General features: G+C 36.6%; 1 protein-coding gene across 1 annotated transcript in view; it reads right to left on the bottom strand.

Annotated features, from left to right (window-relative positions):
* The window catches only part of DENND1A (DENN domain containing 1A), a 228,893-nt gene that overhangs the window by 186,800 nt on the left and 19,077 nt on the right, over positions 1-23,016 (bottom strand). The window contains exon 2 of the mRNA XM_026860635.1: positions 16,805-16,875. Within this exon, the coding sequence (XP_026716436.1) occupies positions 16,805-16,875 (71 nt within the window). The remainder of the gene's footprint in view (positions 1-16,804; positions 16,876-23,016) is intronic.

The raw sequence follows: 23,016 nt of genomic DNA, 5'->3' as shown, positions 1-23,016 counted from the left end.
GGGTGTCAAAAGGATTTTTAACTGCAAAGTAGAGACGCACTAGGAACATTTTAAGAGATTTGATACTCCCAAGATGTATGATAGTACATATTCTGCTATCAAGATGCTCCTGAGGTAGTGGACTAGTCTAGTTCCGAGCAGGGACATTTCACAATCATGTTATATTGATTTAATAGTGCTAGAAATCAGGTGTGCATTGAACTAGCAATTTCATTAATTTCCTTTCACACTTCCTTGCCCAGCTTTATTACACAACAAACTTCCAACTACACTTTTAGACTTTTTCAAGAACCCTGCCAATACTTTTCGATCTGTCCACCCTTAGCAGCAGATTGGCTGACAACTTTTTTTTTTTTTTCCCCCTTCACTACCAAATCCAAAGGTAATCTAAAAATGCAACTTTAATCCACTCGCACAATTTTTCCCCACAGGTTGATCCACAAGGTGCTGAACTGCAGATGGTCATCAACTCCCAATGTGCCACCCTGAGTCACCCTCCATAGATTTGCATGGAACAAGGAGTGTAACTCGTTACGGCCAGTCGGCAGCACTAACAGTCTCCAGTATCTGCTCATTATCCCGCTCTGCAAGAACAACCAGTATCACACAGGAGGGAAAGCTGTGTCCTGCAGACGGTGAGTCCTCAGAAGCAACTTCTCAAAATGACTGAGGAGCTGATGGAGTAGAACATTCATAGAGCTGTTCTTCCCAGAGTGCTTGGGAGAAACACCCTGATAGCAAGAGGTACACTTGCATTACTGCACGCAACCATACGCTTGGCACTGATAAGCGGCATGAGGGGAAGCAGTTTTCAACAAATCGTAGAAGACTAGAATTAAGCTCAAGAGCTGCAGCTGCTTTTATCACAGAGAAGCACACCTGAGGAGTGTATACTCTTTTTTCCTTATCTCACACCACGTCTAATTGGGCTTCTAAGCTCTCTGCTCCCTAGCTGCTTTTTCCAGTTCTGAATTCACACCACCTTTGAATTCTCTTGATTAGAGTACAAAGTATCAACAGGTCATTTCTAAAAACTCTCCTTCCCGTTAAACTCTCTTATTTGCCCTATATCCAATCGCACATTTTGGAGTACGAACAGCATTTACAGTAATTGTTGAAAAATCAACCTATATCATGAGTTGTACTATCGTAACGCCAGTACTTCATGTCATAATTGTTCCACAGAGGCTCCATCACCTTTTGTTAAATGATCAAACTAAGGACAAAGTTTTCTCCATCTTTTTATACAAGCATATATGCTTAATTTTTAAACATGAAAGATTAAATTAGAAGTTACACACACAAACACAACTCCTTTTAAAAAGGCTCAAAACACTGTATTTACATCTACAAGTACTCACTTTATTACTACAACCTTTATAACAGAGCTTAGGTTTGCTTCAAACAAAACAGGGTTCTCAGCGATAGAAGCCCAAGAAAAAGCCCCGCATACAGTTAGTCTACAAAGAATTAACTGGATTAATTAGCAAGGGATTTGAGAAGCAGCTTGGAGCTAGAAAACCAAAACACTAAATTGTTTAAATACTTTGGCAATGGATCAAGGTTTCTAGGCAGCCCTATGTTCCATTCTCTCCTTTTTTTTTTTTTTTTTTGCTCGGTGTTTTAACACATTTAACCTGACGAGGTACTTTTTCATGAGATATGAATGACACTGTCAAAATACCAAAAAAGAAGATGTGAATTAAAAAATGCCACAAGCTGTTAGCAATTCTGCCAACATGTATGAGCCCAGGCAACATTAATTAAAAATCAATAGCTTAGGACATAAATAGCTCTTATCTCTGTTATAGTATATCTCTAACATAACTCTTTATTAAAGAAAAAAAAAAAGCCAGCGTCTTTGCTATTATACTGACCACAACAAAGAAAAAGAAATAAGGCAAAAACACTGAGCAAAGAAACATCTAAGAAAGGGAGGACAGGAGTATGAATGATTGGAATGCTTCAACCTTGCACTATCATTAACACATAACTGGCTGGAAATAGCCCCACTGCAAACACTTGCAGAGTGAGTTACCAGGAAGAACATTTCAGGTTTTTAGTGCTAATAGGACTCTATACCAAATCCCATATGCCAAAGAAACAATGTACACATCTTTCTGTCAGCTAGAGCTTATTAATCAGTAATTTTAATATGAATCTCAACTAAAGATTAAGCTACTGTAAATTCTCCAATAATTACAAAATAAAGGTGAGAGACAGGAAATTGCACTTTTTCTTCTTTAGTGATACAATCTTCAAGATAAAGTTACATTAGAAGGCATCAAAGCTAAAAGATTTAAGCTAAACTAGGAACTTAAACCACCACTTTTGAAAGCTGTTTTCAAGCTTACAGAGTAGCAAACATGTGAGAGACTTAAATCCATTTTCTAACAAGAGATCACCCGCGGCACACCAAGCTGGATGCGCAGTTTGGGTCTGCTGTAACTCCTACACAATCGTGATCATTTAAATTTCTGCAGTTTCCGCAGAAAATTTATTAATATAAAAAAGAATATGTAAGAATCATACTGAAATGGAAACGTTAAGTTCCATTTTCTTCTTGTCTAACGACTCTTACATTATTCAATTATTTATTAATGATGGACGTATCGCATGCTTCCACCAAAACACAGCAGTCTAAATCAAGGATGAAGAACTCAATCCGGCACTATTTAGCAAAAATGTATTTATTTGAATTCACAATAAAAGAGAACATGTCACTTACGTAACAACTATGTGTACATATGCCAAGATACTAAAACACTATTAAAATTTCTGTGGAAGAGCAGATCATAGAATTGTAGCACCCTTAAGGTGGAACTCTCAGGACTAAAAGGATTATTTTGAGAGTCACGATTACGAACGTGAGCTCTCAAGAACATCTGATAGCAGATGACCACGTGCAAGCACAGTTCCACTCAACTACAGAACACAGACCTGCAGATGAACAGCAACACCCAGCTCTGGACAACACTACAGCGGCCAGCCAGTCATTCGGGAACTAAGAGTCCGGAACATATGAGGAGGCTGAAGTTATTAAAAACAAGCACTAAAGATTGTTTCCTCTGTAAAGAAATTTTTTAGAAATACCAATCTGAACTACTGAATATATAGATGCAGGACATTAGCTTCATAAAATCATATGCCAAGCAGAGAGCCATATCTACAGGAATAATCAGAGATTAATTAGAAATTCACTTCTATTACGGCATTGTAGTCAAGAAGTACTAACCTTTAAGATCTTAAATGATAAAATTTCACTACGTCAATTGGATTTTGAGCCCTAACTTGTAGCTGCAACTTTGGGACATTCCTACTTCTTCCCATGCCCTTGCCATAATCCCACCTCCCAAAAATTTAGTTTATTGATTAGAGTGCAGCTCAAGAAAATCAAAGGTTCTATTCATAAAGCAGAGATGCCAAGTGTCATGACAGGGAAACAGCAGACCTCAATTTTCACAAGACCTTTTGGTCTAACTTTTCACTGAGCTACACTCAGAAATGACATATCCTTCCGTGGGGCAAAGGCGTGAAGGGGAAAAAAGAAGCAGAAGAAAATGTTAACATAAAATTTCTATACTTTTGGGAGGACAAGGTGCAATTTTTATGTTATTTTTTAAGATATCTTTTTGTTTTCTAAGACTAAAGTGAACTACCTGGATTCTCAACTGTCTAAATTCCATTCAAGCTATTGACAATTTCAGTTAACCTTTTCTGACGTGTACCCAATACAGGCTCTTGTTGCTGCATTTGATATAACAATTCTTCATCTAAAAATGAAAATATGCAATCTTAATTTTTAGTAGGAGAGGTACATTAGAACGCAGAACTGCTGCTAATAGTGTTCCCTTATATGGAATAAATTTAAATTCCACTAAGTTCCCCCAATAACGCTTTATGTCATTGTAAAAATACAATCACTTTATTAACTTTTCAATCATCTTCTCCACTGAGGGTTCAAGAAAATAAAAAAATTCAGGGGCTTTCTTACATCACCTGTCTTATTTTATCATTGTAAATTAAACTGATTATAAGATGCAGAAGTAATTTGTAAACTCTTTCAAGGGACATGATTTACATTTTTCTTCCACAAAGATGAAGATATCCCCCTAATATACTCCACTTGTGTTAAATATTAAATAAAGATACTTATACTACATATATGGCAAAAATAGAAGATATTTCTGAGATGTTAGGGGATTACTTTTAGCATTCTAATGCTGTTTATAATCCTGGTGCAAATACTGCCACCAATAAAGAAACAAACATTAAAAAGGTGTCCTTTAAGCTTCCCTTTAAGGCATCTACCATAATCGTATAATTTGCTCTGGACATCATTAAAATGTAAAGTTAATGAGGATTCAGCTGAAAACAGAAGAAATGTAACCTATTTTCAGGCAAAACTTCTAACACTGCAATCAGAGGGAAAACCTCTTTGATGTCTCTTTGTCTCTTCTCATTAATTTTCTTTTGGTTTTAAAAAAAAACACAAAGGCTGTTTAAACTAAAAAATGCATAGAAGTTTAAACATGGTAATTATAGTCAAGCTGCAATGAGGTCATTAGGTTTTTAAAACTTTGAGATAAACAAAATTGAGATGTATGACTATTTTAAAAACATGTCAATACTCAATTTTAATTGTCCGTGTGATTGATACCCACTGTATGCTAAGGATTTAGTCTAGATGCAGAATTGCTTCAAGATGATTTAGTGAAGGACCTACTCCCATATCCAGGGTAAAGCAAAGCAATCAAGAAATACATCAAAATGAAAAGTGCTGTAATTACTCTATTATTGGATACCACTGTTTAAGTGCAACAAAGCATCCTTTTTGCAATCTCCATGCAGGAGAGATGGCAAATTGTGAGATCCTGCTACTTTTTACCTCTACAGTTCATGAAAGAAGAATTATTTAACTTGTTCAATATTTTATATTTACTCACTACATTTATTTCTGTTTATGAATACTGCCAAGGTACACACAAAGCTATATGCTTCTGTTTTAATAGGCTAATTCTTTCCAGCAGAAAATCTTTAAGAGCTCTTTAATCACATAGTACTGACGGAACCTATGATACACTGAAGTGGTGTGTATTTTTAGTGAATAATTTACAAGTAATTTTCTCAAACCATAATCAAAACAATTTTTAACACTACTGTGTGCAAAAGAAGATGATAGATTATCACAAACACAAGTAGGGCATTTAGGCCATTAAGTAAAAGCAACACATATACAGGACACACATAAAATTATCTTCAGTGTAGAAGGACATTAATCACAATGAAGCAAAACAAACATATCTATAACATTTTTCCATGTGCAAATATCACCTCTAGATTAAAATGGGATGAGATGACATCAATATATTAGTCAGTGGTAATTGTAAGTATGAATTTTAATGCATCTGTAGATGTAGGTTATAGCTGTAATAGAGAATTATTTACCTGATTGAATCTTTTTAATATGTTTGAGAAACTCCTCTCAAAATTAAACTGAGTAAAAGATCAACAGGCAAGTATCAGATCAAATCAGATACTACTTTAGCTGCAAGTGAAGAAGAGCCTTAGAAGAAAATCTCATACTTAACACCAAGGAAAGTTTGGGAGGTTGTGTTTTGTTTTGTTTTGGGAGGTCGTATGTTTGTTTTGGGTTTTTTTTTTTTTCACTCTGCCATATATTACAATTTGATCCTGCCCTTCATAGGCCACTTCTGTTCTAACATCTCTTCAGCTCACTACTGATGAGACAGCATCACCTAATTTCCATTCTGACTGAGCTGTTTCTCATATCCCAGCATCTTTCCCTACTTGCTTGCACTGTCCTCGTGTCATATACACAAAACAATGTTATTTAAATCGTGCTTTATCAAGTCAAACATGAAGCTTACAAATATGAAAAGTCAGAAGCCTGATTCTACTGTCTACCCATACTGTGATACTTAACCAGCTATTTTGTCTTCACATTTCAGCATCTGATTTAAGTCTGAATTAATTGGTTTTGATAGATGTTTTGCCAGAGTGATGATTTGGTTTTAGAATCTTTGGAACGAGAGATCTCAAGGATCTCAGAAGTATCTTACAGGTCAACTAGACGTAAATGAAGAGTAATTATTTATTTAGGTAAAATGATGCAAGAATCAATTCCAAAAAATGTAATGTTACAACTATGTGTATTCATAACTACGTAATTTCAACGTCAATGGCTCTTCAAAAGGAACTAAAGACGGGAATTAGTTAACCCCAGTACCATGCAGTGAGGTGTGAGTGTAATACCCTTCACCACCATTGAAAATCCTAGCACAAATTCTAAGTGGGGAAATTCTTTTGGCTACAATATCCAAGATACTGCTTTAAAAGTACCCACCGTAGGTTTTCTCTTCCCCTGCCCCCCATTCTCTCCCTAGGTGTATGGCCTGTAACAGCTGATCAAGTCTGGGGCAGACCACTTGGCACAGTAAATAGGATTCTCCACTCCAGCTCCTCATCTTTTAACTGGCGCTTTCCACCCAGATACATGGTACTTCTCCATGATCTTGTATTATGCGACTAGCTATAGTATGCATCATTTGTTTTTACTACGTAGTTCATCAAATTAGAAAACGTTACTCTCCACAAAGAGCCAGTCAAGGAATAGTTCAGAAAAATCACAACCAACTTAAATATTGGGGGGTTTGAGGGTTTTGTTTGAGGGCTTTTTTAATCCCCATGGAAGTATAAACAAATTAACTCACCAGATTATAACCCATTCCAGATAGTAGATTGTTACTGTCAGTTGTTTGTTCCCACCCCTCCATCCAAGGTTATCATACTGCAGTTCAGCTTCCTCGGTTTCTACCCCACGTTTCCATGAAGTAAGTCTATTAAAAAGTAAAAAAAAAAAAAAAAAAAAAGAAAGCCATAAAAGTCATCTTCCCAAAAGGCAATAATCTGTCACATCTGGAATTTTGGCAAGTGGTTTACCAAAACTTGGTAGCCCCAGCAATGCAAAAAACCTCCTTCCTCCTCAGTGAGGATTCACAGCACTCCCTTAGCACTCCTTCTCCCCTCCCCAGTGACAGAATCCAGGAGAGCAGGTGATACACCTTTTTCACAGATAATGAGCACGATTGGATATTAACAGAACATAACACAGCTCTTTACTATTAAAATGTGTCTTACAGGGAAGTGTACCACCCCCTCGCTGTGAATCAGCATGCTACAGCATTTCATGTAGGAATACTGCAGGATCAGCCTTGTCTCTGGTAGCACAAAAAGTAGGGTTTGTTTTTTAACAACCATTGCCAAAGTCAAACAGTAGTCTTACATTAATTTTACACTTATATAATAGTTTAACCTCAAATCAGCTTTCTAACTCTATTTCAATCTTTAAAGCAAAACAAACCAAAACCAAACCAACAAAAGCCACATGAAGACCTGACAATGTCTCTTTTTGTTCGTGATAAAAAAATATCACACCGAAGAGAAGCAGACCAATATTGCCTCAGGCACTCCAACAGGCCTCTGTTTGAATTAGAGTTTACATTCTCTTCTTGCAAGGAACTACCTATAACAAAAAGAACGAGCAATAAAAATAGATCTAGTTCATCTGTTGCTTCACCAAATTTGCTTTGCTTGCATGTTAAAGTAGTGCTCTGGATAGAACTACCGACCCACATGTCAACAGACTAAACACGGACACAACTTCTGAACTCCAATATTTCTGCTGAAAACACTCACAGGAAGCATCAGCACAACTGTGGATGGACCAAACGTCAGTCATTTCTGGGACAGCGCTTACAACATTAGGCAAGAACCCCCAAAATTGCTGTTCTTAATCTACAGGGAGCCTACTTTAAAGTCATTACTACTTTGTTTCTTTTTCATCTGAATGACGCTCTAATTAAAAGTTCTTTACAGAAATGTCTATATCTAGATTAACAGCTGATTGCAGATGCATTAAGCTTTAAGCAAAAGTTAACACTCATTAATGAGATTACCTGTTGTGATTAAATAATGACAAACAGAAACAAACCACCTTGGAAATTTTTGTGACTGAGAATGAACCAAAGTTAAAATTATTCCCTTAAAGTCACACACACCTCCCATTTAACAACATTTCCACTCTATCCAAAATACAATCTCTTTGCAGTTATTGGAGTAACAGCCTTACTCTTAAAGTAGCACATTAACAGAGAGCTAACTGCAACAAGTGCTTCATCAAATTCTTAAATGCTTCAAATGCTGAAATATTAAATGTTTTAGTAGCATTTGGTATCTAAATTGGGTCTCAAGAGCTCTTTAAAAAGAACAACCACTCAAAACTCCTCTAAATTCAAGAAAAACTGTAAGTACTGCTAGTGAATGAAAATAATTTGTTAAAATCACTAAAAAACCCCTGCCTTAGAAAGTTTCAGTTTAGCAGTTAATTTCAACCTGCAGTTAAAAAGGCACTAGCTGTCAGTCAGTTTTCTCACCCAACTCTATCATGAAAAGAAAAACTGACAGATCACAGGAGCTTGCCTTTGTAAACCAATTCGGGAACTTTCATGCTTCTTATTTGTTAGGTTAAAGGTTAAATTGCTGACCTCTGCCCTCCTGCTTAGCAGCCTTTCCCTTTTTCTGTAAAGCTTTATTTTGGGGCTGTATTTACATGGATTAGTCTCTTTTCATGCTAAGAAGGAATCTGTTCACAGCCAAAGCCTTAGTTCTGGTTGTACAAAAAGCAGTCACAATTATTCAGCAGCAGACAATGACCATATTGTGGATTTACAAAAAAACCACCTCAGCCATGGCAAGTTCTGTCCTTGCTGCACAAAACAATAGAAGAAAAATCTTATCAAGCATTCAAGAGAAAGCAAACAAAGCAGGCCCACTGTGAACTTGATGAAGATGTCAAGCTCCTTTAAAAAAATATAAATCAACAAAAGAGTTTAAAGTCTTGTGAGTGAGACTTTCTGTGCTGAATTTCTCTCTATAGTTAAACAGTGCCAGCAGTAGCAATATAGTGCAGACTAGTAAATACTTGTGAAATAGAAAAGACTGTAGACAGAAGTAGTTAAAGCATGAAACAAAAAGGACAAACAGATATCTTCCCATAAAATCACTTGCAGAAATGGAAGAACATTCAGTGATACTTGACACTAACATTTTGGGCTTTTATTAAATCTAGTATCATCAGCTAAGAACACACCTAAAAATGTGGTAAGATAAAATTTATGACGACTTGCAATGTTTTTTCATAAAGTGAGTTTCTCTTCAAATCGAGTTGTGTCTTATTTATACTGTAAAAGCCAAACTGTGAATTCTCTTCAAACAAAACAGTTCGGACAGTGCTATTTATTTGATCTGGAGACGCTGCAGTCCTAGCAAATTCTGTGAAAACCTCCCACCTTGTTTGTATTTAGAAGAAAAGCAATCAAATGGGAAGAGCAAAACAAAGCAGCAGTTTAGGAGAACTAGAATTTCCCAATACTACCTATCCACTCAGATTTGGTTACTTTTCCAATCCTGCTCTAGGAAGTTAGGTGTAACAACAGAATACCATAAAGATTGGATTGGAAAACTTGTGATACCCGAATTACAGCACATGCTCAACAGAAAGCCCCCTATTTAACAGAACGAAACTTGAATTTTGCACTTTGTTATTCCTAAACCTTCAGTGTGTTTTCTGTTTCTCACTACGGAATAGGCAGACTTCAACCAACAAAATGTTTGAACCTTTAAAAAAAAAAAAAACAAAAAACCAAAGGTTGCTCCGAGAGGTGCACAGGTAATGTTTACAAACTTTTGAATGACCGATTCTTAACTTAATCCTACTCCAGTAACTTTGCTTAAACTTAAGAAAATATTTCATCTATATGGGAGGCACTGCTCTATTATCTAAAATTAGAATATATGACAAAAAGATAAGGAGTAGCAGCATGTCTATTTTGCAGACAGAAACCTGCTAGTTCTCTCTACCTGTGAAAGTCCTGTCATGGAAACCATGGTGACAACTGCAGAATAATTTTAGGACCCAAGCACATCATGACTTCTCCCAGTGGAGTTAAGGACTTCGATTAGTTTAAGTTATAACATTTGTGATCTACTGGGAAGGGGGGGTAGGGAAGAAAAGAGCCATTACAACACAAGGCTAGAACATGAAAAGTAAAGAAGGAAGTACTTAAACTACTCACAAGCTTCTAGTAGGAACAAGATTAGTAGTACATGCTACTCTCAGAGCCAATTCAAATGCAAATTTAATCCTTTCTCTCAAACAATGATAAACTACCTCAGAGTTAATAGTTTCCTTCTAAGATTCATCTCCCTTTTCAACTTAGTGGTATGTTTTGGAGAAAAGAAAGAAGCACATGGCGAGTCTTACAGCAAGACCTTTTAAATTCTGTCATAAAAGAAGTAGTATAAACTACATTTCCTTTACTAATCTAGTGAACATTTGTTAAACTCTAACACTTACACTTTGTCCACGGTATCACATTTAGGCTTCTAACTTACCATGGGTTTGTTTTTTAAAAAAAAAAAAAAAAAAAAAAAAAGAAATAAAACCTTTAGCTGTACTAAACCATTTTAGCTTTTTCCTTGAACACACAGCAAGAATTTATGCTACACTCACAAAAAGATGAAAGATGAGGTCCTTGGAGAGAAAGGCCTTTTGGCACACTACATGGTAAAGCTACAGATTTGACATACTTTTATAATGTCTGCTTTGGCGAGAACACAAAAACCCCACACAAAAGCATGCTACGTCCTCCCAGACAGGGGTGTAGGGGGGTGTCTTACTCTTGTGAGCGTTTACTTTCAAATGTTCATACTTTAGAGACTATTTTGATCAGTTACTTTAGACTAACAAATTCTTTTTCTACATGAACAGTTTGACAGTTAGACTACAATTCTCCACACAGACCCCTCTAACGAGAGGATCTTTGCCTGAGGTCCAGAAAGATCCTTAAATTTGTCACATCATATTGATGAGTGATCCGCAGCAGTTTTAAGATCATAAAGTCCTTTGAAAGTTAAAAGAAAAACTTCTTAAGTAGTCGGTATGCTTTCATTTTCTTTACGTAGGCATTTAAACTAAAATTGCTAGTAGATTCTTCCTATTTCTGCATCTCAAAAAACCAAAACAATATTTTAGCTGAGGTTTTAAAAGAAACGTAGTTCTAACTTTACTTACAAATATGCAATATGTCAATAATACAGAACAGTTTCTAGATGTCCTTAAGGTAAATTAAGCTGTTATAATTTGTAAAAGAAACAATACAAGCTCCTTGCCATTTACTACCTCAACCTCTGTGAAGTTTCACTGTTATGAGATGCCATGACAAATACACAAGCTCTCCATTAGAAAGGCTTCACAATCTCGTAAAGTGCTTTTTCCCCTCCTTTACATCAAGTTTAAAAATGGGAAGAGGAATCCAATAAAATAGTAGTATTTCATACAAAGCATCCATTTTGCTCTCCAACTATCCACTGCATGTAACAATTCCAATGAATGAGAGAAGATCATGCACCAAAGACAGACTTACCATCAAAACTTAAAGTAAGTTAAAACTGCAATTTATAGCTTCAGTTTAGAACCTCCAGCATTATTTGCTTAGGAATGTGCTATTTCATGGAACACGCACTGCCCTAACACCAGAAAACTTAGCATTTCCAGCTAAGATTTAAATGGATACCCTCCTAGCTCCCTGAATTTGAGAAGCACCAGCTACACCAGTGATGAAACAAACAGCACAGACATCTGCCGCTGCAAAGATTTTGGTGTCATTAAGTACGAAAAGCACTGAAAACAAGAGTTTGGTTTTAAACCTTTTTCTTAAACTAGGGTGAACAGTAAAACATAACATAAAGCAATATGCTAACAAAAACGATGGTACACCTTAAACCTTGTATGTAATGTTCAGAAGTGTTAGTATTTTAGTGTCAACTAAAACATACATCTACTCATTTCTCCCAAGTCATACTTAATTACTTATCACAGCAGAAAGGCAAAACTAATGAAATTATAGGTGACATCCAGAATATTACTGGTATCTGCTGTGCAATACTGTACTGTTGTTCCCCTTTATGATTTTTGAGGCTCTACTTTATTTCATTCCTGAAGCAAGGTTAACTCATATCAGTGAAACCTCTAAAATAATGATGATAAATCCAAAAGTTTTTTGACTGTGTTTTTTTTTTTTAAAAAACAATACACCTGAATTTAGCGAGGTAGATGGCCTCCTTACATATAAGTGATAAGGAAAGTTAGAAATTTTCCTATTGTCAAAACTACACAACACTAAAATATATAAAGGCAAAGACAATGCCCATGCATAGGCTACAGAATATTACAAGTCTCATATGTGAGTTGGAATTTGTCTTAGTGAGCAATTTTTTTTAAGTCCTAACAATCTACCTGTTCACCTGAAATGGCTGAAAGACAAAGGTATTTGTCAAAGAGTTGACTTTGTTGTGCCATCTGTACAGTATTAGCATCTTACTCCAATCCCAACCTACACCACTGCACAAGAGGCACCTGTTAAGACTATTTAACTTAAACCAGTCTCTTAGTCGGGCTTCTGTATCAGTCTTGGAACTGCACCCTTTCCTCTGAGTCACCTGAGTACTTACCTGATACTACAAATGAAAGAATCAAAGTATCAAAGTATTAACACTGTAAAGTTTTAGTCAATATTTTCCCTATAACAATATTCCATTTTTTAAATAAAACCACGACTATTTTTTTTCCTCTCCTCCTGAAAGTAAGTGTGTGGGAGTTGGTGAGAAGCACTAGACTTGCAAAGTTCCTATGCCTGACATACTTATACTTGACACACACAACACAGATTTCTCACTAGATATAACATCCATGTACTGGCACTGTAAAGATGCAGACTCCTTTCTATTCTATTTTGCTACCTTAGACTTTTGCTGAGAAGACATCAACATTTTATCAGATGAGAGTATGGACAAGAGAACTGTGCTATTTGATGAAACTGAAAAGTAGAACATGAATGAATGCATCATGGAAAGAAATTCTTAATTCCAGAGAGCCCAAATAAAGTAAAAATAAAAAAAAAAGAGCTGGAACAAGGTTAAGATAAAAGCAGTTTTGTATCTTCATTCTATTTTAAGAAGTCAAATGTTCTTTACAAAAAAAAAAAAAAAAACACAACCAAAACAAAACACAAACTTCGATTCAATTAGCTAAGGGGAATTCCCAGTTTCTACCGAAATCACAACAATCATAAGGCAAAAAAATGGTTTGGTAATTGTCTTAAGGAAATATCTTCTTACTAACAAATATTCATCTTACCACTGCTAGTCACAGTTGCAGATATCTTGCTTCACAGTTCTCAAAACAAAGATAGCACATTTACATAAAGTGACCCAGTAAGAAAAATCCACAAGTCCCCAAATAAGATTTATGAATATAACAAAGAAAAGCACAAATACAGCTTTTAGATACCACTGAATGCTGGAATTGTACAACGCACCAAAGACTTCATGAGCCAGAAACACACAAATCACCAATGCTGAACACAGATGATCGTTATTTCTAAACGATCTAGAGGGGAAAGGACAGAGAGACCACAGCTGAGCTGATCCAGTGATCACTTCCTTTCTCAGTTCACTCATTTCATTGCGGTTTGGCAGAATTCTGCCTGGATTGGAATAAAACAATGCTTGCTTTTTCAACTTCTTTGGTTTCAATGAAATTTCCTCTTCATACCTTATTAATATAAAACATCCTCCAGATGTTCCTGAAGCTGACGTTTCCAGGAATCAGATTTTAGGATTACAGGATAATTCAGACTGGAAGGGACCTCAGGAGGTCTCTAGCCCAACTCCTGCTCAAAGATGGGCCAGGTGTGAGGTCAGACTAGGTTGTTCAGGTTGTGATCCAGCTGGGTCTTCAAAACCTCCAAGGATGGAGATTGCACAACCTCTCTGAGTGACCTGGTCCAATACTTGACTGCCCTCATGGTGAACACATTCCCAATATTCAGGTGGAACACCTCTCGATTCAGTCTGTCATCATCTCTCCTCCTCCTGCCACTCACCACTGTGAAATATCTGGATATGTCATCTTGATGAGCTCCTCACAGGTGGGGGAGCCTGCTGTTCGGGTTCCCCGAAGTCTTCTCCAGGCTGAACAGGCCCAGCACTCAACCTCCCCTCACAGTGCAAGTGCTCTATTTCGCTCACCATCTTGGTGGCCCCCACTGAACTTGTTCCAGTTTACTGATGTCTTTCTCAGAACCCAGAACAGATTTTGTCCTTCTGCAGTCAACCATCTTGATAAGAAGGAGCCTTCTGTATCAAGCATTGGAACAGGTTGCCCAGGGAAGTGGCTGAGTCACCATCCCTGGAGGTATTTAAAAGACGTGCAGACATGGTGCTTAAGGACATTGTTTAGTGGGGGACTTGGCAATGTTAGGTTTATGGTTGGCCTCGGTGACTTTAAAGGTCTTTTCCAACCTGAATGATTCTATATGATAGTCAATGAATAATGCTGCTTTCATTCATTTCAAAAGTTCTTAACCAAATAAACATTTAATGCAAGATTGTTAACAATTACCTGAGCAATAATGCTACTTGAACGTACAACTGTCTGTCAGAGGTTAATAGCACACATCAGGATCTCCCATTTCAGCAAGATTAAATATGTTAAAGCTTTTAATTTCAGTTGATATTTAACAGTCACATAGAAAACATCCTGTGCTACTTTCCCACTTTTACTCTTCTGCTTCTATCCCCCACTCCACTGCAGGGGTGCTTAAGTTGCCGGCTTGGGTTAAACCACAACAGTTACACAAACTTTTGAATAAAACAAAATAGAGGCGTGTTTTACCACCCCACAAACCAGACACTTTCCCACACTAGGGCTGCTGTATCTTTGGAGCAATTCATTCTCCTCAAGACCACGTCAGAAGATGGATATAAGAATTACAAGCACTGTAAGTGATCAATAGCACTATTACTCTAGACACAAACTTCAAAACCAGCTGTCTCAGTTAATTTTGGGATCCATTACATAGGAAGAAATACTTTTTTAAACATGTCTGATAATTTGCTCCCTATACACCTTTTACACATTTTCTTTTATTGACAGTAACTGCTCCTTCCCATGTGATACACATTCCCCAACCGCAGAAAAAATTTTGATACATATTCTTGGTCTTCTGGCACAGAACAGCTAGCTGAGAAGTAGAAAAGACTACATGGAGGTCTCCAGGTCTGTATTTCTAGAATGGGATAGAGCATAGCTGTTAAACACAGCCGGTGCTGTAGAGAACCAAACCACCACCTTCATTTAGAACAGAAGGACAGAGTATTTGGGGATACACACATCTAAGACTTTTGAGAATAAAGGGCACCACTTAAATATAAAAGAATTGGCTGGTAAAAATCTTTCAAAAGATTATTCAGAGAAAAAACTTCAGTACATATGAGTTGTAAAAACAATTATTAAAATAATTTTTTTACTCACTAAAAACAATTTCTGAAGATTTTGCACCTATAAGTGCATACAACAAACCTAAAAACACAACTAAGTGAAACTCCCACAGAATCAGTTGGTTTATAGAACAAAATGTATACTAAATTCTCCAATTAAAAACCTGTAAAGTAGTTTCCATGCTTTTTAACCCACCTTCCCACAGCAGGGAATTAATCCCTCCAGGGGGATGCAAACAAACTTCAAAGAGAAGATTATACCCAGACACTAGTACTGTACAATGTAATGTTTATGGTCAAATTTGTTCAGATTTTCTGGCACTAGAATCCAGGTCAGATGTGCAGAAACAAAGACTAGTTATTAAAAGGGCTCCTGCAGTTACATCAAATAGTCGTGATGGCATATAGCAGTAGGACAAGCCAAAACTGTATTCCAGTTACAACTCCTATGGAGGATTTGGCAGTAAAGGAAAGAGTTGAAGCTATTTGACTTTTGCTGAATGTAACAAACAAATACAGATATAAAAGAAGATAAGTGGCTTTCCAGTCAATAAATATAAAAATCCTATTGGTTCATTGTACCGTATATATTGTACACAGATGATCATTTCATAAAAGACAGAAGATATTACTTCAGTATATGGTGACTAATCATAATTATTTAATTTTCACATCCCTCCTTTTCATAACATTCTAGAGACAGATCTCGGAAAACAATACCTTGAACTAAATTCTGGGATTACGGATTTCAACCTTTGCTTTTCCTGCTTATTTGATCAAGTTCCTCAGGTTTAGAACAAAGCACAACCAAAAATTCACAACTATACTTACATGTTGGTTTCAGCAGTTATGGGACTTCTCTAGCATAAACATAGGAATACTTGTCAGAAATATTATTATAGAAAAATCCTTTATTGTTATGGCTTGATTAACAATGTTTGTTCAAATTGTTAACCACATCATAAACTGCATTCATGTCTTATTTCAAGAAAAAAATCATTTTATCAGAGGAAGAATTCTGGGAACAGATAAAAATACTTCTGCAGACAAAGAAGGAGGAAAAACAAATTCCACTCAAGAAGTTTTAGAGTATTTTTTGTTTTAAAACTACTCATTCCTTATATCAGCAGTAAGTTATTTCTATTTCAAAAGACAAAAAAGGCAAAACAGTCAAAGAAATCAGAAAATTGCCCGCAATCGGGGACAGAGGCAAGAATTTCTCATTAGTCCTAACTGTAAAAGATTCTGCAGAACCAGCAATTAAGATATCTTTAAACGCTAGAACAGCATAGTATTAAATATACTTCATTAGCTCATAATACATGATTCTTAAGAATAGTTTCAGCCAATAAATAGGTAGAATTACAGTGCAGAACAGTACCTTTCCCAGCGCAACTGATTCCTGAATAGGTTACTTCTGCATACACTTCAAAGGTAGTTTCCGGATTTTGTCTGAAAGGGAAAAAAAAAAAAGTTATTTAGCACATTGAGAAATTTTTTTTCAAGTGTGCTTTCAATTACTCAATCAAAAAGGGTTCCAAGAATGCATACGTTACAATGACAACTTGATAAACTAGATTTCTTGTTTTATAGTCTGTGATGATTTCACATCAGATCTTTCTGCCTGACTAGGATGTAACAAGATATGACTGCAGCTCAGATGAGTTAGCATGAACAGGGTGTCTAACAAACTTCCACAGAGAAAAAAAGAATCAAAACAATAGAAGTCAGGCACACAGAACCTTTAAGTCAATTCAATTGTTGTGACTAGTCTGCGTTTCTAGATACTAAAATATCCCAGGCATATCATTCAGAACTTTGCCAGAAAAATAAAACCATGCCTTTTCTATCACTTTTCAGAATGCTACTCAGACAGAGAAACAACAGTTATTTCAGTTCTTGGCCACAACACTAACTTTGATTACATGTGCACCTTGCAAAAGCAAGTTCTTTTTGCTTCACCTTTACTTCCAAATAAGAAAGTAAATCACCTATGTTCTAAATAGAGGGATTCTTTTCAGGAGAAAAAGTAATCCTGAATACTTCTTTCTCTTCACCAAACTGAAAACAGAGTCACATTGTCCAACATGGGACAAACAACCCAGATTCAATTTTCATTACCACAACCCTTGAGTTCAACTTCATGACACCTATATACTCAGGAAAAACAAAACGAAATAAGAAACTGCAGCCGAAAGGATGCAAAGTCATTTTATGCAGACATTATTGGAAAACTTAATGGGCTGTATTTAGAATGAAGACAGCTCCCCTCTTTAATACCTGTCAAAATATTTCTACCTATTTGTCAAAAAAAAAAAAAAAAAAGCCACACTGAAGAATATTACAGATGCACAAGGTTTCACCTCCTGAGACTCCAGAGTCTTAAATCTAGAAAGCTGCCAGATGCATGTGAAATAAGGAAATAGGTGTGATAGTCAAAAATTATACCAAATCCAGCTGCAAAATGTAAATGAAGCTTGAGGATACTTATTCTGCTCCAGAGTTATAAATATACCAGTTAAAAGTTAATGATGTACGACTTCAGAAAAAACCAAACATTTAGTGTACATTTCCAGTTCTCACTAATGTAACTCCGTAAGTGAAGCTCTGGAATGAAATTTCGTAAGAAGCATGTAAAGGCAGCAGGTGATTATATAAGAAAGCATATTTTAGTTAAATTCCTGACTCTAACAATTTTAGCTACTCCAAAATTTTTTATGAGATTAAAGAGAACCACACATTAGACTGTAATTGTTTAGCTACTGAAATAAGGCTTTGGTAAGTCTGAACATGTGACATTTATTCTTAGATTTTTCTGGTTTAAACCAAGAATCAAAACTGCATAATTACTGCTCTAAATTTATGACTGCTTGTATAGTGATAATATTGTCTTCTGTGTGTTAATGTAAACTATCTAACATTAGAAAATTGTTGAAGTATAATTAACTTGCAAATCTCGTTGGCTCCCTTACAGTTAAGGGTGAAAATAATGATAAAAAACATATAGACATATATATCTATCTATATATATCTATCTATCTCCTAGAATTCCTACCTGAATAGTAATTTCAGAAATGAAACTCATCTCACCCAGCATCTCAAACCAAACATATAAACATGTCAAGGAGTTCAGCCTACTCTTCAGAGAATTTCTTTTATTTTTAATCCTACTTTAACACCAAAAGGGATTAAACAAAACATTTCTAACCATGCCACGGGCCCACTTAGTGTAACTCAAGTGGCTCTAAGCCAAACCCCACACCTATTTAAATCGACAGAAAAGCTACCGTTGGTTTCAGTAGCATAGGATCACACTCTACAGTTTTACAGAGCACCTCGCAGGAGCAACAATGTGGTTCACAATTCAATTAATGTTAATTTAATTTGCTACCAGTTCCCAACTGATTTGCCTTAACTAGCCATTTTTCAGAAAACTACATTCATAAGTTATGAAAAATCTAAAGTCGACAAATCAACTATTATTTTGCTGTATAAAACAAACTTGCATAATTCTCTCTGTGCTACTTAAGAGTCACTGCATTGTCTGCTTCAAATATTGAGATTCTCAGCTCCGTTCCCACAATGAGGATGAGGGTGAAATGATACCCACGTAACACCAGAAATGTATTTTTCCTTTCATATATATCGCTGTGCAGCCTCATCTTACCCTCCTTGTTTATGTCTTTATTTTTAGCACCCTGTTTCCTTAATTAAAAGTTTATAAATTTTATAATATTTTTACAGCTAATGGATAAAATAACAAACACCTTTTTAGTATTATGTTAGAGTCTGTGTTCAAATTCTTTAGTGAAAACACTGTATAACACAGCTGGCAAGAGCACTTACCATATACCAAAACTTCCAGACAAAAAGACATCACATTTTGTATTTTAATATTCCATGACAAACGTCCACTTATTTCTACGAACAGTGAAATTAAAGTAGCTTTGCCAAGTCAGAAACTTAGTATTAAAGGCTGCATTCAACAAGCTAACACCTTGGTATGAGAATGAAGTCATTGTTGAATTCTGAATATTTTATAACTTTTCAGTGGAACTAAGGAAACAAGGCACTATGAGACTTCATACAGTTTGCAAATATAGCATAAACATGCATCATAATATGTATATTTTGCAGCCCATTTTATGACTATTAAACTACCCTGCAGACATCTAATGCCACCTGTGCACCGTAGTGAAACCTCAACCCGCTGAAACCATCGACAGCATTATAACCTTAAACACAAAGTTTTCTTTCCTCCCAACAATCACTTAAAGACCCACGGTCAGTTATCAAGCGAACATACAGATGCAATTAAAAAAATACATAGAACACGTGTACAAAAATACATAGTACGCCATTTATTTGATAACTGGATAATTTCAGAAGGAAACGCAATTTACTTTTTGTAAACAGAAATTTAGGAAGGAACTCTATGAGAAAAGAATGCTTTTGTGATAAGTGTTAGTTGTAGGAGTTACTTCAAAACCTCTCTGATGTAGAAATAGCTTTAGTATCAAAGCAATCCATAAGAAATTAAAAATATATTACTTCAACGTAAAATTGAATATAGTATTTTAAATAAGATATTTATGCACCTTTTACAATCAAAATTATTAATTTTCACTAAACTGCAAGAGATTTGTGCAGAATAAAATTAAATAAAGTCCTTCTCTGAAGCTGTATGTAAGAAAGTACATATCTGACAGTATCTAAAGCCTATTTTAATTCTGTCAGGATCATTTTTTTCTACACATAGGAAAACATAATAGCACTTCCTACAGAAAGTATCATTCTACTTAAAAACTGAGGCATAAGAGGAGCCTGACACTGCTTGATAATTAGTTGTCTTAAAACAAGACTTAGTTGCTCAACTCTTGCAGAAAAAATTATTAGCATCAATCTGTAATTACTAATTCAATTAAGAAACTGCATCTCAAACCCTGATTAATTTCCACACATTTAAGTATTTCTGCCTGGTACTCCCTATTACATTTCAGTGTATAGCGAACTTTATGTGCATATCTGAAAGCATTTCCAGATTAGTATTAGAGATCTCTTCTGTCATCACTGAACTCCAACCACCTCTGGAAAGGAACATGCAAAGTTTCTGTACAGTGCAATGCAATTCTGTTGAACAGATTGATATTGACACTTTTTTTTTTTTTTTAAATCATTTCTCTCTTGTAATGTCTTGAGTACTGAAGGCTACCAAGAAGTGATAGCAGCCAGGTTAACTAGATTCCTATTTTACATTACCTCGCTGGCACAGAGTGCCTTGCACGTACCGTATGACATGCTCCGACACGAAGCTTAACCCAACAGTGTAACCCAATACTCAATTTACCTTTTTTTCGCCTGCAGCTATACACAAGCCAAAAGCTTACGGGATTGCTGGCAACTTCTTGATTTCTTTCACTTCATTCTGATGCAGCTACTGATAATTTTCTCTAAGCAATCTTTCACTCAAATGACTCATTACTATACATCCATCAAAAATATAACTGACACATATGTCCAGGTTTCACGCAGAGCATATCACAGTGTGTGCAAATGATCATCTGCCAAGGAGTTTAATATTCCTCATAATTATCAATCTATAGCAAGGAGGAAGAGATGTGACTACTGGATTTTGCTAGGGCTCCAACACATATTTGCAGCGCCACTGAAGGAGACATGCCTCACTGTACCCAATTATAAAATAGGTTTCTCATTCACGCTCCCACCTGCCCCCATAAGGGACCTACTTATCAACTTGAAAATCTTTGCTGGATTAAACATCCAGCTCAGAAGAGCAGACCAGAAAAGCCTCTTGCTCAGATAGGCTCTCTCATTCTTTATGTATTTCAAGATTGCTTTGAAATTTTGTGCTTATTCTATCTGGGCACAGTGTTCTGTCCGAAATGGAAAAAAGGAATTAATAAATTGTTGCTCAAGGCATAGTTGCTCAATCACATAATGAACAAAATGTTTTCTCATGAAGTCGGAGAGGAATGAAAAGTCATGTTTATCTGGAGTTATCACCTATGTTTTCCTGGTGACAGAGAAAGACATGGGCTTTGTCTGTAATCTTGAAAGACACATTCACACTGAAAGATTTTCCACAGAATAAGTCCTGAAATCCACTGGCTGTAATAAATACTTATAACTGCTACATCTTCTCACTGATACCAGTGAGGTTTCCAGTTGAATCGTCTCATCCAAGTGATCACATTCACATTCAGCAAAGTGTATGCAAAGCCATTAAAGGTCAAATTAGCAATCAAAAACCCAGATACGGTAAACACGGTTCGTAGGTTCAGTACGTACACAAAAGAAACTACACTTTAAGTGAGCATCGGCCTTTTAATAGATGTAAGATAAGGTCATCATAGGAAGTCATTTCAGATCATAATCCTGATGTGACCTGAGCAAGGGTGACCACTGCAAGATGTAAAGGTGCAAGCTACAGATACAGCCTGCTCTGCTGTCAAAATAGTAACAATTTTAGATTCTACCTGTATTTGAATGTAAGATGAGTTTAACTAGTTTCTCTGACTTTGATGTTTTGTAGCAACAGTTGAGAACCCATATGCCAAAAGAGTGCAAAAATTACCCCACATTATCTCCCAAAGAAGGAAGGTTGCTTCCTTGAACCAAGCAATCACCTCAGTGCTATCATTACAAGCACTCATCTGCTTACATTTTCCTAAAACACCTGGCTGGATAGACAGACATTTATCTCTATCCAGCCTGTGAGCTTGGGAACATGAAGATGTGTCATCACACTAAGTTCACTACAAACTGTGTCTCCTCCAGTCTCATATTCAGGTTAAACAGAAGAGGTGAAAAGTTAAAGCCCTATGTAATCTTGAAGAACACTGTGTTCCAGAAGGAAAAGCAATTGCTCAACAGCACCTACTGAAACTGCTGAATAAAATACAATCTAACTGGATCTCTCCACTCTATCACACCTCTCATGCATGAAGATGTCAGCACTCCCTGCTTGGTGATAGCTTTATTACACCTCTGTCTCAGAGGAACTGAATTTGCCTGGAATGGCACATGAATGAACTGAGATCTTTAATGTGACAATACCAAACATACCAACAGGGCTTCCCAATAAAACAATCCCAGGTTGTATGAAAATTTAAAAAATACCGAGTGCATGGGGCTGCAGGCCCAACACATTAATCACTTGCACCACTCTTCCTTCCCCCAAATCCCCTTACTAATGCACTTTCAAGAGAGCGTAGCTAGACTATAGCACACTCTAATCGAGGCAAGGAGGCTCCGAATTCTCCCGACCCCACCACACCCCCAAAACATGCGTCACCAACGCTGGCAAGGGAGGCTCTGCCATTCCAGCAGCCCCAATCCTCCTGAAGGCCTGCACCCTCGAAACGCGAACTGCCCTCAGAGCCCGGCCCTGCGCTACCACACGGAGAACTGAAGACGGGGAGAAAGAGAGTTAGACAACAGACCAGGGCTGCGTTTGAGGGCGGGAAACCACACTCCTCCCCTCCTCAGGGCAGGGGGGCCGGGGGAGCTCCCCGCCCCGGGGTCCTGCCGCTGAGTTGGGCTGTGCCGGCCCGGGGCCCTCAGCCTGTCTCT

This window comes from Athene cunicularia (genome assembly GCF_003259725.1).
Source record: "Athene cunicularia isolate RWA chromosome 17 unlocalized genomic scaffold, athCun1 chr17_part1, whole genome shotgun sequence".
NCBI lineage: Eukaryota > Metazoa > Chordata > Aves > Strigiformes > Strigidae > Athene > Athene cunicularia.
Note: the sequence above shows the minus strand (reverse complement) of the source record. Positions and strands in the feature narration are given on the sequence as shown.